Raw genomic sequence first — 17170 nt, forward strand, 5'->3', positions numbered from 1 at the left:
AGCATATGCGAGATCAAGAATTTCAATAAAGTAAAAATGTCATCAGAAATCATAAATATTTGAACCTTCCATTATGATGCCATGACTAGGTGCAGCCTTTAAGAAAGAGCACCTATTTTCTTCCTCCATCTCTTCAAGGAAGACATCAGCCACAAGCAAAGGAAAAATTTAAACTGAATGTTAAAAAGCAGGAGTAGAGAAAAGAAACACAGAAGGTAAATTAGACACTGTAGTTTTTTTTTTCAGTCGACAAGACTGTTGCAAATAAACATCTAGGTCACATTAGAGGCAAAGCAACAGAATTTGGAAACTATCACACCAGAAGAAACTGGTCTCAGCTCTTTCTTGAATTATTAAGGTATTCTCCTAGAACAATGGAACCTTAACTCACTTTTTAAACAGCCTTCATTCACCATCTTTGTCAGATACACTCCCTCAAATAAAATATGACACTGTGGAATAACAAACAACCATCGCTGGCAGCTCTCTACATCCCCAATCTTGTGAGGAGAATTAAAAGGAATGGAAATCTATGAAATGAAGTATCAAGTACCATAAAATTGCATAGAACATACCTAGTGCACCACATCACTACTTAATACAGACAATTAAATGCCAAGTGCTCCCTCTTCTCAGTTCCAGTCTTTTCTATACTTTCCACAGGTACAGCAACACCACACTTGAATTTTCATGCAGAAACCATTTCAGATATCTTTTGGGCAAATATATATTTTTTTTTTATCAGACCTGCCATACCAGGTTAAAAAAAAAACTATGCACATCAATATTTACATTTCAGTTGGGTTTTGTCTCCTTTGTTTCCCTCCTTTAAGTCTGCTATTGCTTAGATCAGCAATAGAGGAACCCAAAACAAAAATACCAGCACCATCACCCATAGATAACTACTTGTGCAATTTTTACTATTATACTGACAAGTCCTGACAGGATTTGGGGGCTTGTTTGGTTGGTTTTTTAGTGGCTTTTTTTCCCCCTTTTTCTTAAATGCAATTTGACCTCTAGTCACTAGGAGAGCCTGCATAGGAAGCTGAATAGTGAAGACACTTCCCTGCTGCCACTCCTTGCTCAACAACTTTTGCCAACTTGGAGGACAGAGAAGCAAATACAAGTCAGAGAGATGGACAGGTTCGTGGATCACTCAAAAGTATCTTCTCAGTGGCTACACAGTCACACTAATCACTCTTGCACAACTGTTAAAATTGTAGAAGACAGTAAGGATGACTTTTCCATCATTCCTATGACTTGGAAAGTGAAAAAGACATTTTAGGAAAGAAAAATAAGTATCATAAGACAAAGGAGCAAAAAGAGATTATGACATTTGGACAAAATAAAGTACTATGACTTTGGGAAGAAAAGAAATTAAACAGATGCAAATAACCCACAAATAAATCTTTCACTCACTGAGGGGGAAAACACAGAGGAAGAGTGTTGAGCAACCACATCACACAACAGAGCTGACACATAACAACATCGGTATCTGCAAAAAAAGTAGAAGACTGCATCCACCATTCTGTCAACCACATTCCAGCAAAGTAACAGCTCACTCAGGCCCTCCTCAACCTTCCTCTTAATGAGAAAGTGCATTGTTACTGTTGCTATTATTATTGAAATGAGCTGAAGAACTAAAAGGAGGAATGTGTGGCTAGGAAAAGTCTTCCTGGGACAGAGAATCCCTCTCCACTGCTTGTTTAAAGAGCTGCATTTAGCAAGTTTCCTGTGAACAACCAAATCTCTAAATGTCCCAATATATGAAACAACCAGTCCATGTAAGTCCAATCTAAATCTAAAACATTTCAAGGGTCTCAATTAATCCAGAAAATGTTCTGACTGACATCAGCAATCACACATAAAGCTCTCAACAACTTAGACTGAGGTAGCCTTTAGATTCCTAGCTAATTCTTGGAAAAATCTTTAAATATTGGTCTCTACTCCAACACCTTGATCACGACAAGAACACTGTTCTAAAATGTGAGACACTTTGTTTCAGATGCTGCTGCTCAATCAGCTCCTCCTATTAAAAGGAAAAGCTCAATTAAGTTGGGAACTTTTCTTCTGAATGATTTTAAATGGTTTTTTTTAGTTGTGGTTGGATCTCAGCTAGTGTAATTGCTATTTATATCAAAACATTAAAAGGTCTGGTTATGGGGTTTATTAGAAAAGCAAAATGTGTTTTTAATACTTAAAAAAACCCACAACAAAATCCTCCATAGCACTATTTCCATTTGTATTTGCATACCACATGTTCAACAACAGAAAGAGCATTCTGCAGAAAGTTAAAAATCTCAGAAATGTTGCTGAATTAGTAGCTCCTACAGTTTGTTAGCAGGAAAACCGGCTCTGTGCCAGGCTGGAAGGGGGAGGGGGGGCAGGGGGGGCTATCACAAGGGATGCATGTTTGCTTCGGGATTTAAAAGACAAAATACGTATATTGCAAACCCAAACGTAACATACCAGACAAACCAATGCAGTACCTCCTTACTAGCAAAAATTTAAAATGTAAAGCGTCATTTAAAATGCTAGAAATACTCCACAGGGTGCTGCTTCTCAGCGAGAAGGCAGAGCAAAGCTCCTTCCCAAGGCAGCTGAGGCGCGCCAAGGGCCATCCGTGGCTGGGCACAAACACGCTGCCCACGCCTCCGGTGGCACCGGTGCGGCCGGGGCATCATCCCGCGGCCGGGACAGCGCCTGGCCCGCTGCCCGAGCGGCGAGCCTGCTGAAAAGCAATAGATAGCTTCTGGCAGCGGCAAAGGGGAAAATATTTTGGTCATGTGACGCCACACAAGCGAACTTCGTGTGTGCAACTTGCACAGACGCTGCTGCCACCGGCCCGAGACCGCGCCGCCCCCCCGCCTTTCCCGTGTCCCGGCAGGGAAGTGCCTCCATCAGGCACCGCTCCGGCAAAACGGCCAACAGCATCCCCATATCCCGGCACGATCCACGGCCACTACATGCCGGCCACCAAGAAGGCACCTCCCTCACGTAAGTCGACCTTTCTGCCTATAGGAAGGCAGAACTTTCAAATATAAGTAAAACTGCCAAGTAAAATTGTTTTGCTACTGCTAGTACACAGGTAAAACTGCCTCAAATGTACCTACCTCTATTTTTCCAAAAATATTTTTTTAAATAGCCTCTGTGACCAACCATAAACTTAAAACAGCAATAGCTCTAAAGAACATGCTCATTACTTTATTTAGCTTGGGAATTTCAATCAAATAAGAAACACTGAATTTAAAAAAAAAAAATCACAAAAGCGCAATTATTTTCCATAAATCTTGCCGGAAAACAAGACATCAATACTAACATTTTATATAAACAGAAAATCCAAAATATTCACAACATAAATTGCTACACAAAAAAAAAAGGTACAGAACTCCACACATTCCATCCAAATCAAAGGCTGCAAACAAACCAGCATATTCCTTTGATGCTGTCAAAACAAACCTCCTTATCTTTATTTTTAACTTTAAAAGAATAAAATTTAAGAACTACAAATCCTGTCCTTGTGCTTTCAAAAGAAATTTTCAGAGCTGATGTTTCAGTATCTTGCTTACAAACAAGTAAGTCTGACAAGCTAACCAAATAACATGATCAATGCTGGGAACACCAAGTCTCAGATCCCATCCAGAGGAAGGCACAGCTCAGACTGGATACCTTCACATGTAACAAGTATTTAGGCTGCCTATTTACTCTACATTACTCTGTAATTAAAACTGCACATCAAACTCAAATTATTAAATAAGGCTAATATTATCCTTATTTTAACATGGGGAAACTGAGGTATCAGTCAGTGAAACCAGCTACCTTTAGCTCATGCAGCTAGCTGAGAGATATCAAGAATTCCTGCACCAATCCTCTACTAATACCATTTTCCTGAAGTCACATAATTTACTTACTATGGCTGAATTCACTGCTTGTGTAAAGAAGGCACTATTCCATTTCAATCAATCTGTGAATTAAGCCATGTCCACACTGGGAACAGCACACACGACTACAATTATGTTTTAAAACAGGATCTCTCCTTTTGGGATTTTCTGAACCGATTTCCTTTCTTTACTCGAACAAACAAAGAACAGCTATGCTCCAACTTGAGGTCCTTTTGTGAAAGACAGCTGTACCAGGGACTGCTACAGCCAGGACAGTCCTCTCTTTGCCCTTTTAAAAGGTGACCAAATCCTGTTGTGGAACTATCTACCTTCTGAAAAACTCAGCAAAATACCTCAATAGCCATAACCCACAAACACCTCAAGACAGGCTTCTTATAAAGGCTGTTATTTTGGTGCTGAAGATACACTACTACCCCAATGGTAAACTAAATGCAAAGGGGTTTGCCACAACAGCTCTTAGTCAAGGATGCAATTAATTCCCTGAATCCAACCATGTGGCTGCAACAACAGAACTTCACAGTGAACCTAGCCACACAGTCTTTAAAGGGCAAGTAAATTGATTCAGTAACTTGGCAGAATCACATCCAAGAGAAAACCCTGCTACCGAGATTTATTTTTTGAGTAAGTAGATACCTAAAATAAATACCAAACAAAACAAAAGGCAAAAAAACCCAAACCACCTCCCCAAAACCCCATGAGCATAAAAAACTGAAGCAGAAATTTGCAAGACTCTAATTGTAACACAACTAACACTATCCCTTAAAAAAAAGGGAATTTATACATCAAGGGTTTTTCCCATTTTCATATTTATTCTCTTTTTAGCAACAAACTAAAATTCCATGTACATGTACTTCCTTAATTAAAAAAAAAAAAAAATAAATAAAAAAAAATACTAGAAATATTGGAAGAATATTCTTTCCCCACCCTCCAAAGGTCAGGAAAAGACTGATGTGGGTGGCAGGGGAGATCAGTGGCACAGCTTACAGATGGAAGTGTCAGAGGCCCTATCACTCAGACGGATGTCTTCATAAACAATTACTACATCACAAACCTGAATTCAGTATCTTCAAATCTGAGAAGCGTACAACATAGGGCAAAGATAGAATACAGCAGTGAATTCTTAAATGCAGGACATCATTTGGTAGTTATGCATGTTCAGGTGCAATAGATTAATTAATAGCTCTTAAAACTGGAGAAAAACTAATAAACAGATTACATACTTCTACATACTTCTGTATTACTATCTATTTATCTACACCTTCTGATGTAATTACTAAGCCACAATGACTCAAATGCAAAAAGTAATACGAACGTAGGTAGATCACACTCTGTACCGAAAGCAGTTCTTTATACACGCTGCAGAACCATCAAACCCTGTTTTATATCCACAAATTGGCCACTACACATTCAGAAATTCAGCCGCTTCATAAACTTGTTAAGTTTGTAAGGAAACTAACATTTCCACTATACATGGAATATAAATGCACAATGTATCAACACCCTTTCAAATCATGCCTGCCAAAAACTTTCACACAGATTTCACATTTGTTTTAATAAACATAAATAAAATATTTTAATAAAAGTATCACGACAATGATCTCAGGTTTCATCATTTCCAAAACAACTGCAGGCACCTTCAGAAAACATAACCATCCTACATTGGTAATACAAAGGTACTTCATATTTGCAGTAAAAACAATTCCCATGTGAAAAGGAATCTTTAAATAAGACACAACAACTGTGATTTCTGCATCAAATCACTTCAAAACCGAAGACAATGTATCTGCCAGATAAAACTACCAGAGTTGGTGGTAAGGAAGTGTGTGCATGCATCCCTGTATGCACCTCACCCCAGCAGATACTGGTGCTCTGTGCAAAATACTCATCAAAAGACAAGTTCCACGACACTCTCTAAGCTCCTGGGCACTTGTTCAACTCAATTTTCCTCAGAGTTTAATTTCTATGAAAAATCTAGCATCTTCATATAGATGATATTGGGTATGTAATGATAAAACAGTACAAGGAATACTGAAATTTTGGATTACGGTGCCTTTAGTTTAAGGTGACTGTACTGATACAGTAGACAAATCCCTTGTTTCACTCAGTTACTTATCTTCTTACTCACTGAAGAGATTCCAGTAAAGTTTACATTCTCCCTCAACAGAATGTGTTCACAATAAGACTGGATTTATCCAAAAGCTAGAGCTGATGGCAGCAGGACCCTGGCTATTTCCGAAAGACCTGCCCTCAGGTGTTCCTGTCTGAAGCTAAGTGGATGTTATATGCCTCAGTTTCCCCACCCTGTACAACAGGAAGAATAATTTTTTAGTCCAGTCCAAGGCACTCTAGAAAAACAGTGTAAAGATCAAATGTACTTGGAATATTGTAACTGAGACAATAAAGGTAGTTAAAAAAATCAATCCTGTACAAATTAGCCATCTACTGTCCCCACTGTTCACAGATTCACATAAGTTTTTTAAGATACATTAATCCCTGAGGATTCCTCGACTGCAGCAGAACACCACCCTGGATGGGTTTGGCTTTTTTGGAGCTGACATGTTCCTGGTGGATCACTGGATGCCACACTCTCAGAACTGGAAGTACAACAACGGAAACTGTCCAGCCCACCTGCAACACAAACACTGCAGCACTCTGCCAGCACATCGGCATTTGTGTGTGAAACTGAGCATGAACAGGTACGATTGGGGAACAGAAAAAGTAAAAGGGTAATACTACGATCTGAATGGCAAAACATACATCAGATGTATAGAAACCCCTCAGGTCTACTAAAAATAATTTTAAATTTATTAACAGGTAAGACTTCCTTAAAATAAATTTTACTCTAATATGATTGGCTCCACAAGATTTTTGTGCATTACATTTATTTGCTTCTGTAAGCACTAAGCAATACAAAAACAACACCGCTAAGCAGCACTTTTCTCTTCCTAGTTTTCAAAACAAATTTGAAAACCACTAAGGTATACTTTTAATTTAAGTTTAATTAAAGTCCTCATTTAATCGTACCAAAACATATATTTAACACTATGTAAATAGCCCCAAAATTGAAAGAAAAAAGTTTTTTTTTCCCAAGTACCTTAATAATCACAATTCTAAAATATATTCTAGCAAGTTAGCCTACCACAAACACATGCTACTGAAATTCTGCAGCCTTGAGCATGCATGCACAGTGAATGTGGCAACACTGCTTTACATATCCACAGAGAATCTTCAAAGCCTCCTGATAAACGGCACATTTTGAAGAAGTACTGAAAGATGTAACTGGTATAGTGCACAGGTACAGTCTCAGAGACCAAAGAGTAAATAAACTACTGCCATTTTCATGTTAACAATTAGAATGTCAAAATACCTATAACAAAATATTTGAGGCACAAAAGTTAGAAAGATCTATCAGTAGCTAATCAAACTTGTTTTCATTGCACGAATTTAATCTAGGTTTAACTAAGATACTATTTCAGAATGAACAAGCATCACCTAACACACAGTTCTTAGTAATTTCAAAAACATTATTTTACATATGTAACTAGAAAACTTAGCAATGGATTAAATGCCTTAGTTTTCATCCCCTGAGATTTAGATCCCAATGCCAAAAAGACAGCAATTGACTGCTTAGCAGAAGAATCCTTACATTATGGAAGCAGTAAGAGTAGGCAGGTTTGCATCTCTCTTTCTTCATTGTATCTCGTACACAGGGTTCTGCTGTTCCGTGTGTAGGCATAAGCGCTACTACAGAAACCAATAACTGAACACCAAACCACAAAGTGTCAAATATATGGTCGTAATATATATATAGATGCTACTAACTGTGAATATTGCTATTTGCTACTTCTAAATAGAAGCTATGTGAATACTAAACTGTTTATTTGAAGCTGCACAGGGAAAAATATATTTTATTCTCCCATTGAGACATCAAGAATCTATTCACCACACTAACAGCTGTTTAATGGCCTTCAGGCACAGGACATGATTCTGCAGCCTTGGCTTAGCCAGAACCCTCAATATGGGCAATCTATTTGGCATAAAAAGAGCTGCAGAATCAGGCATATTCAGAGTTTCTCTGCAACAAAACAAACAATACATACACAAACTCAGAGCAACTCAACAGATTTTTTTCTAACATTTGTTCTGTATCTTACAGGTACTCCTGAAAAGACCCAGGTTCTCTCCTTCTGTGTAGGTGTATGTAAATCATACGCACATGCACAAAGGAGAAAGGCGTGTATAAAGTGCACACTGAAAGGCCAGCTAATGTGTTAAACTACTGCAGTGCAAATCAGAAGTGGAGAATAAAAGGAGCCTCAGGACTCCTAAATATCTGTATGCTGTCAAGGATTAATCAATAATCAAAAGACCTGAATGACAAGGTACTGTACCAGCATCACGCAAGTTCCCCACCACCAAATCAATGTATCTGTGTGAGCAACAACCCTCCGGTTCGAAAATGTGCATTTCTTCAGAAGCAGGAAGCCTCTATTGCTAGCTTCCATCACATCTCTCAGTTGGATAAGGTGATTAAATTAAATGGAAGCAGAATTTTCTTAAATAATTTAATAGGCTGGACTAATACAGAACTTAGTTCAGAGTAGGATGCCACAGCTCTGCATATTACAAAAATTACCCATGCGGAGGCAAGAATTTCCTGAACAAGCATCTCTGATGTTGCAGCCTACTGTCAGTCCTTTTTCTCCGCTCACAGGACAATAGTTCCTTATAGGCTTAGGGGCCAATCAACATCTGCTTTGCAAAGACACATGACAAGTGAGCATATTCTAATGTGTGTATACACATATCGAGAGCACACACACAGATGATTATTAAAAAAATAAAGAGAAGCCTTCTGTTCAGATGCTGGAGTAAATATTCCAGTTTTCTCTTTCAAAAAGCAATCAATTTCTGTATTAACGATACAACACACATGGAGATTGACATGTGGGAATTAAAAATAAATAATGTACAGAACCAATTGTATTCTGCACGCTAATGGTAACTATTTTTTTACACAACCCATTTTATACATCAAAAAATATTAATTTAAAATCTAAAATTTTTTATCTCTATCTTTTGCTGGTTAAATGAAAAAATCGTAATATAAAAAACAATGATGTCTTGCCTCTATCACAGTTATTTTGAGGAAAAATAATTTTAAAAATAATCAAAGAAATTGTGCTCTTGCCAGACTATTCTTTCTAAACTGCATGCCAATCCTTACAGTCCAAAAAAAAAAAAAAAAAATAGAGAAAAAGAAAAAAGAAATCTGTAAGAGAGGCTATAACGCTATAACCCATAAATATAAGGAAGTATTTCTAAGGGTCATACTGAGGACATAAATTAATTTACTCTCACTCCTCCAATAAAAATAAAATACTTTAAACAATCTCTGCCATGAAAAAACAGCACCTTGAACTAGCATGTACAATGTCTGACAACGGTTTTCTTAGCTTTTAAAGTCACAAATTCTGAACTACCTGTTTAAAAGGAGATGATGCAAATATTTTTAGAGTAATTACGAAAGGTTATGCATACGAGGCCTCATTACATTATGGCTTCCAGTGACCCTTTTACCATTGCAAATTTTATAAAAGGCAAAAATTAACACACACACGTCGACAAAAATCCTATTTCCTTGGAAGAAAAAGAAAGGAAAATGGAATAAAAACTAAAAACATGACAGGAATGATCTTCTGGAAGTAGTCAAACACGCTCATACAGCACATCTAAGGTTTCTATTTTTTTTTTTTTTTTAAGAATTAATACACCATTTGCAATATTAAGCGGTGATATTTCCAGATTCTACTCATTACTTTATGGAAAAACGCAGCCGTCGGAGGACCCCAAAAGCATACACCTGCATTTGTTCCTGTCAGAACTTACTGTTAAAAGCTGTTAAAAGATTTAACAGTTCTTAATAGAAAGATCTTGTTGAAGGGAAAAGAAACCCATAAAATTCTAATGCACTACTCCATTTAAAACAATTCACTTTCCTACTGAGTATTGAAGCCTAATCTCACACTTCTGTAGAAAAATGAGATCAACTCCCGATGCTTCTTGAAGTATTCTAACCACAATTCAAACCCAAAAGCACGTTTTCTCCCGAATATCTGGATTTGTTGCAGAGCTGAAACAAACACAACCTCTGGCAGAGCGGCTCCTTCGTCCCTTCTTTGTATAATACACGGCATTTTCTCACCTACAGCAGCTCACATGCAAACACGGTCTTTTCAAGAGGCATGCACAGGTTAGGCATCGAGCTAACAGAAATGCAACGAAACTACTATTTGGTTTCTTTTTTTTTTAATAAAAATCCAATCCCTCGCATAACACCCGTAAACTGCAACATTACAAAACCTTTAGGTCTGTCAGGGTTTTTTTGGTTGTTGTTTTTTTTTTTTTGTAAGAAGGCGCGAGCGCAACCCGAGAACCCGAACCCTCGTCCAAAAGCGCTGCTATTACGAGGCACTTTCCCTACCGCCTCTAATTAGAATTAAAAGAAAATCTAAAAGAAGCAAGAAGTATAGGTAAGTAGATAAAGGGATGGATCGGTGCGCAGGAGAAGCAGGCGGCGCGGGCGGGCCGGGGGGCGGGGGAAGGTGCCGGCGCGGCGCTGGCGGTGCCCCGGTGCCCCCCGGTGCCGGCGGTGTTTGCGGCGGGGGCTCCTGTGCCTGCGCCGCTCCAGCGCCTCTATTTACATCAGCGGCGCGAGGTGCCCAATGGCGCGCGCGGAGCCAATCAGATGGCAGATTAGATGTCAACTCGGAGGCAGCTGTCGGGAGACGGTTGCAGCCAGTTTACCTCCACAATTCAAATTCCCAACCTGGCGGGCGGAGGAGACCCGGACGCTCCTCCAAGGGTCGCGCCCGGCAGTCGGCATTCCTCCCGCGCCGTGCCGCGCCGCCCCGGAAAGGCGCTGCGCCGCACCCGCCGCCCCGCGATCATCGCGCCTGCCTATCGATCGGATCCATCCATCCATCGATCGCCGGAGTTACCGGGGCTGGGGCAAAGGAGTGCGGGAGGGAGCGGGGGCGGCGGCCTGCCCCGGTGCCCGCGCCCCTTCGCTGACGCCAAGGACTTTTCCCTCTTTTTTTTTTTCCCCCCCTCCTTTTTTGTTCTTTTTTTTTTTTTTTTTTTTCCCCTATTTCCGCGTGTGTTTGTGGAGAAGTGAAAGGCAGTTACGCGCCCGCGCACGCTCCTGCCGGCGGGCGAGTTCCCCCCCCCCCCCCCCCCAGGTGACCGGGCCGGGACGACCCGCGCGGACCGGGCGCACACGCGCACACACGCGCGCGCGCGCGCGCTCTTCCCACAGGGAAAGGAGCGCGGCCGCGTTACGTGGATCTCACTGCGGTAACTCCAATCAGTGACAAACTAATTTGCTGAGAGCGCGCAACGGCGCAACTCGTTCTGCACGGAGATTTAAAAAAAAAAAAAAAATGCGGAAAAAAAAAAAAAAGCAACGAGTTAAAGAGAGAAGAAAAAAAAGGCCCCGTGAAAGATAATGGACGTTATCCCCCGGGAGCCCCCCGGGTCCGGCACTCCCGTTACAAAATCCAACCCCCCGCCCCCGTCCGTCCCGAGCTGCTTGTCCTCCGGGCCCTGCGTCTCTCCGACGCTGTTTCAAAGTGGTGGGGGAAAATATTAATTGGGTCTGAGAACAACCTAATTTCGGCAGCGAAAGCCACACTCCGGTGCCTCCAGCCCCAACGGGGCCGCGCATTGTGCACGACTCACCCTCGCTACGGAGGCAGCGAGGGGCAAAACTGGCCCAGAAGAGAATGGGGGAGGTGGGGGGGAAGAGAAAAAAAAATAAAAGACAAAAAAAAAGGGGGGGGGGGAGAGAAAAAAAGTGAATTATAAAGAAACTAAGAGCTCGACACGAGCGACACGGAGGCATGAGCCGTCATTAACCGAGCTCGGGCAGTTACCTGGGTCCTGCTGATGGCCTGCCCGGTGTTCCCGGGGCTCATCGCCGGGTGGTTCCTTTGTTGTGCCGCTGCCCAGGCCGGGTTCGCCGCTCCGTACTGGGCGCCCATGTCCTTGCCCATGCCCATGCCCGCCGCTGCCTGCTGGCTTCCCGGGGCGGCCGCCGCTGCCTGGGGCTGGGGCTGCGGCGGGGCGCTGGGGCTGCTGTAGTCGGGGTAGCTGCTGCCGTAGCTCCGCATCATGGGGCTGGGGGACGTGAGCAGCTGGTTCAAGGTAGGGGTGGCCCCGGACGGGTGCTGGTTCTGCCCGGAGAACCGCGCAAAGCCGCCGGCCGCCGCCGCCGCGCCGGCACCAGCCTTGCCGAGGCCGGCTCCGCCGCCGGGGCCCATCATCATGCCGCCGCCGGGCTGCCTCGGGGAGCTCAGCACCCCGTAGCCCGCCGCGGAGCCCCCGTAGCCGCCGCCGCCTGCCCCAGCGGCCGCCGCCGCCGCCGCCACGGCTCCCGCGCCGCCGCCGCCGCCCGCGCCGCCGCCGCTGGGGCCGCGGCCGTAGCCCGGGTAGTGGTTGTACTGGCTGTTGGGGTACCCTTCGTGGGAGTTCTGCAGGGGGTCCATGCTGTTGGGGGCCGCCGTGGGGTGCATTATCCCCATCCCGGGGCTTTGTTGTCCGCCATGTTGATCAAAGCAAGGCCCGGCGCGGCTCGCCGTAGCGCTGCTGGCAGGGGCAGGGGCAGGGTTGCCATAATAGCTATTGAACTCCGAGACACCCACCGCGGAGGGGCCGCCGCCGCCTCCCCCGCTCCCGCCGCCGCCGCCGAGGCCGCCGCCGCCGCTCCCAGCGCTCGGGGGCGGCTGCTGGGGCTGCTGCTGTCCGCCCAGGGGTCCCAAGCCGGGGTGGTCGTAGCGGCCGCCGATGGGCTCGCCCATCTTGCCGGGCATCTCCTCCTCGTCGGCGCCTTTATTCAGCATTTGCTGCGGCTGCTGGGGGGGCTCGGCCTGAGCGCCCAAAACACTGTCTTTTCCTCCATGTTGCTGCTGCTCCATGTCTGCACTGGGCTGAGCAGCGCCGCCACCGCCACCGCCGTTGTTGTTGCTGCCGCTGCCGCCGCCGCCGCCGCCGAGGCTGCTGTTGTTATTCTGCACGGGATGGTGCTGAGGCGGCGGCTGCTGCGGCGGCGGCGGCGGGAATTGATTTAGCTGCTGCTGTAGTGCATGGTGGTGGTGGTGCGGGTGGTGGGCATGGTGGTGGTGGGCATGGTGATGCGGGTGGTGGGCATGGTGGTGGTGGGGCGGCGCGGCGGGGTGATCGCCTCCGACGCTCTTCAGCTTGTGGTTGGGGAGCAGCCCCGTCTCCATAGCCGAGCCCGGGTTGGAGGAGGAGGAGGAGGAGGAGGAAGAAGACGAAGAAGATGAAGATAACTCCGAGGAGCTTCCACCTTCCTTCAGAGCCGGCTCCGAGGAGGAGCCGCCACCGCCGCCGCTGGCGTTGTTGTTGTTGTTACCGGCGGCAGCGGCGGGAGCCGCGTTATTGGCCATGTTCGGCGGCTCGCTGCGGTGGTGGTGGTGGAGATGGTGATCTAAATTATTCACGCTGCCGCCGCCGGCCGGACTCCCCTCGCCGACCCCCAGCGCGGGGCCCGGCCCGGGAGCCCCGGCCCCCCCCGGGCCTCGCTCTGGGCCCAGGCCGCCCGGCAGGCTCGGGGCTTTGCCCTTGCTGTTGTTCGCACTCGCCGGAGCCGCTGCAACTTGTGCGGCCATGATCATCGCAACATTGCGAGTCCGGAGAAATTTGTGCTGATAATAGTAACTACCAAAATCCAAAAAATTAAAAAAAAAAAAAAAAATTAAAAACTAAACAAGAAAAAAAAAATTGGCTCCCACCCTGAAAAATGGGGGGCGAGCAGAGGGGTGGGGGGAAGGAGAGGAGGGGGGCAGAAGGAGAAGCGGCCGGGGCAGGGACTTGACTGAACCCTAAGTATCCCCTGCGGACCGCTCCACACGCACCGAGTTACAGCGATTTCCCTCCCCGAGTCCGTGGTTGAGGTTAGAAATGGTAAGAACGCCTTACGGTCCGTGCCCGTTCCCGCTGTGTGATTTCATGTTGAAAGTTTTTTTGTTCAGGTTTAAATGAAACTTTTTTTTTCCTCCTCCTTTCCTCCCTAACCCGGATATGGGTAAACACACGTCTGCCGGAGCCGCGCTGGCCCAGCATGGCATGAGCGAGCGAGCGAGCCAGCGCCGGCAGCCATCGCCCCCTCCGCCCCGATCGGTCCCGCGCACCCGCAAAACGCGGACTGGACTCCACGCTGGACTTGCTCGGGCTCCCGCTCCCCTGCCTGCTCTCCCGGCAGCGCGGCGGGATGGGGGGCGCGGCCCCCGCGGGTCCCCCCGCTCCCAGCGGGGTCCCGCCCGTGTGCGCGCAGGGGGTCGCGGCCTGCGCCGAGCACCGAACCCGCCGGGGGGGGCTGCTCCGAGCGAGGGGTCGAGGCGGGCTCCGACGGGCGCTCCGGGGCCGCCGAACGCCGCGGGGGCGGAGCGGGGAGCGGGACTGTCCCCGGTGCTGCGGGGCCGAGGGTGCCGCCGGCGGCGCTGCCCCGCGCGGGCCAGTTCGCCAGGAGCAAGGCGAGGGGCCGCCATGCGCTCCAGCTGTGGCCGAGCAGATGGATCGGCCAAACTTTCGGGGGCCGCACGCTTCCCCCCAGCCCCGTGTGCCATGCTCAGCAGCCGCCTCGTGTTCCGAGGGCAGGGGCACGTTTGCTCCTATGACGGAGAAATTAGACTTGTTTTGGATTTTTTCCTCCACAGCCACCCGCCCCCTGAAGATTTATGTTGTATGTGCAGACGGTTATAAAATTTAACCTAAAATTCTGCAGCGGTAGCATCTTTGCAGTTGTCCACATTGTCCAGCTGTCTCCAGATTCTAACGGTCATTTGCACTGATGATGCTTTTATATATAGGGCCGTTTTCAATATGTTCTGTGTACTTATTTGCAGTTCAACAGGAATTGATCAAAGAGTGAGAGACATTTTTGGTCTCATAATTGTTTCCCCAAACAATATAATTTCCAGTATGCACAAAACACTCATGAAAACGTAGTAACACAAACCCCAAAATATGTAATCTGAGTAACTCTTGCTCCAAATGGAAAGCTGCTGCTGACCTACATTTTTGAACCAGAACAGTTGGAAGTTTTTTTTATAACTATCTTAATGCAAGTGATACCCTAGTATAACAAAAGGTAATAGTCACACATTACATTCAAGTAATGAAAGCATTTGGGAGATCAAATACTTGGCTATGAATACAGCAAACTGGGATATTAGCGAACGTTTTCAATACAGCAAGGGTCTAAACCACAATGTTTTAAATTAATATATTTATACGCTCTGTTAAAGGTAAGCACATTTTCAAATTTCAAAATGGATAAATAGGAGATTTAATCATAATGGTAGAGAAAAACACAGCATATCAAGAAAGATGCTGTCACGTATAGGTAGGCTTTTTTGAATTCACTGTGAAAACTTTAAAGGAGCAGAAGCTTCATGCTCTAATGTTGTGTTACATGCAAAGATTATTGATAAAGGTATGAGCAGTGTGATTCCAGTGTCTATTAATTTTAGTTTCTGTCTGAAAAGTCAGAAATATTATGATTTGCATTATGGAGTTAGTTTTGAAAAGTCTCAGTGCTTGTGAAGTACATCTTCCTAATACTTCTGTTTTACAGCTGGGGAGTTTGGTTTTCTTGGTTGGTTGGTGGTTTTGTGGGGGATTTTTGGTGTCCTTTGCAAGTGCAAAAGTGTTACATGGCTACACATATATAAACACAGAGGAGGAAAAAAAAATGGTGAGTAATTCTAACAGGGGGAATCAGGTGCATACCCAAGGGTCATTACAGTCTGTAACAACAACAAATTGCAATTCTATGCAAACTGCTAGAAAGGGATATATCATCTTTGTAGGAGAGAGAATAACAGAACCGTAAGATGAATTCATGCCAAATCATTCATCAGCTTTTGCCAAGAGAATACTACATCTTTGTTAGTGAGCCTTTTTGACATTATCTCCTGGATTTTCTTCTTTCTGTATTCAAATGCACGCTAATTATACACATTAAACCACCTAAGTTGATTTTTAAAGTCTTTCATATGCAAATAAAAATATAGATGTCTCCTTGTGTGTATTTCTTTACATGTGTACTTTAACATAAAATATAAAATCAATTAAACACTTATACTTTGAGACATTTATATTTCAGAAAAATACATATATTGATGATCTGCTAAGATGTGCTGCTAGTGCCTGGGCTGCAGATTGCAGTACTTCCTGACACACTCCACAACTCTTTCCAATTGGGAAAATAACCCTCAAAAGTTTAACACAGATTTACTTTGAAATGTTTTCCCTGGGAAAAGCGGGGGGAAGAAAAGGATGAGGCTTTAAACCGAAGAGTTCCTACCACTAAGTCCTTTTCCTCCCATTTGTTTCAGCAACTCGGCTACAAGATTGGAACTAAGAGGCTATAAAATTGAGGCCCTCAGCACAATGAAATCAGTCTGCTATAAAAGGCAACACATGCCAGTTTTTCCTCCCCAATGGCAGATGCCACACCCTAAAGCAGACAGAAGGCACTGCAGTCTGTGCAAGGGAAGCACAACACAAAGCAACAACGATGGTTCAATTTTTTAGATCGCAAATAATGTTGAAATTCCTTTTGCCATCTTTGCTCAGATGATGAGTGGTAGTGTTTGTTAAATTCAAATGCTCCTTTCCAAAAGCTCTCATTGTATGCATGAATTATGAATTTATTATAATATAATGTAAAAAAGCTCTAATTGCCATGCATATTATCTGCTGCAAAGTGATTGCGTTGATATTTGATATCGCAAGTGTGCAGTTTCAACTTTAGTTCTATTTTCATTGTTCCTTCAATTTAATTATTTTCTGTATACCAATGTTGTCCGAGGGTAGTTTCTTTCTCTTGATTTTTCCTGATAAATTGTAAACTCTGGTGCTCTAGGATCTGTCTTCAAAATAAACCACATAATTTTCTAAACTTACAGTTGATAATTTGTTTACACCATTGGCTACAACATTTATACAGACCCACTAGGCCACCTGTCTGTAGCTCGACCCCATGAAAGTTACTGCTTTCCCAGCAGTACAGCAGCCATCCTTCTGTTCGGCCTTCCAAGCCATACAAAGAGTAACACTGAAGAGGGAGATGGAAAACAAACCAATATTGTAATATCTCCAGTATTTATGTTAGACGTTATTGGGAAAAATATTTAAATTTTTTTTGGTAAAAATCCAGTCCAAGGTTCAAGAGTCGGTGCACA

General features: G+C 44.5%; 1 protein-coding gene and 1 long non-coding RNA gene across 6 annotated transcripts in view; one reads left to right on the forward strand and one right to left on the reverse strand.

Annotated features, from left to right (window-relative positions):
- Positions 1-13612, reverse strand: part of ARID1B (AT-rich interaction domain 1B) — a 324234-nt gene extending 310622 nt beyond the window's left edge. For all 5 annotated transcript variants that reach the window (XM_088161695.1, XM_088161694.1, XM_088161696.1 and 2 more), the window contains exon 1: positions 11837-13612. In XM_088161695.1, the coding sequence (XP_088017821.1) occupies positions 11837-13597 (1761 nt within the window). In that variant the 5' untranslated portion in view covers positions 13598-13612. The remainder of the gene's footprint in view (positions 1-11836) is intronic.
- On the forward strand, positions 10169-16891 carry LOC148224347 (uncharacterized). Its single transcript, XR_015802415.1, has 2 exons — positions 10169-10435; positions 16322-16891. It is a non-coding gene; the product is annotated as an uncharacterized LOC148224347 (long non-coding RNA).
- The last annotated feature ends 279 nt before the right edge of the window (positions 16892-17170 follow it).

The sequence above is a fragment of the Sturnus vulgaris genome, chromosome 3, assembly GCF_052056855.1.
Source record: "Sturnus vulgaris isolate bStuVul1 chromosome 3, bStuVul1.hap1, whole genome shotgun sequence".
Classification (NCBI taxonomy): Eukaryota; Metazoa; Chordata; class Aves; order Passeriformes; family Sturnidae; genus Sturnus; species Sturnus vulgaris.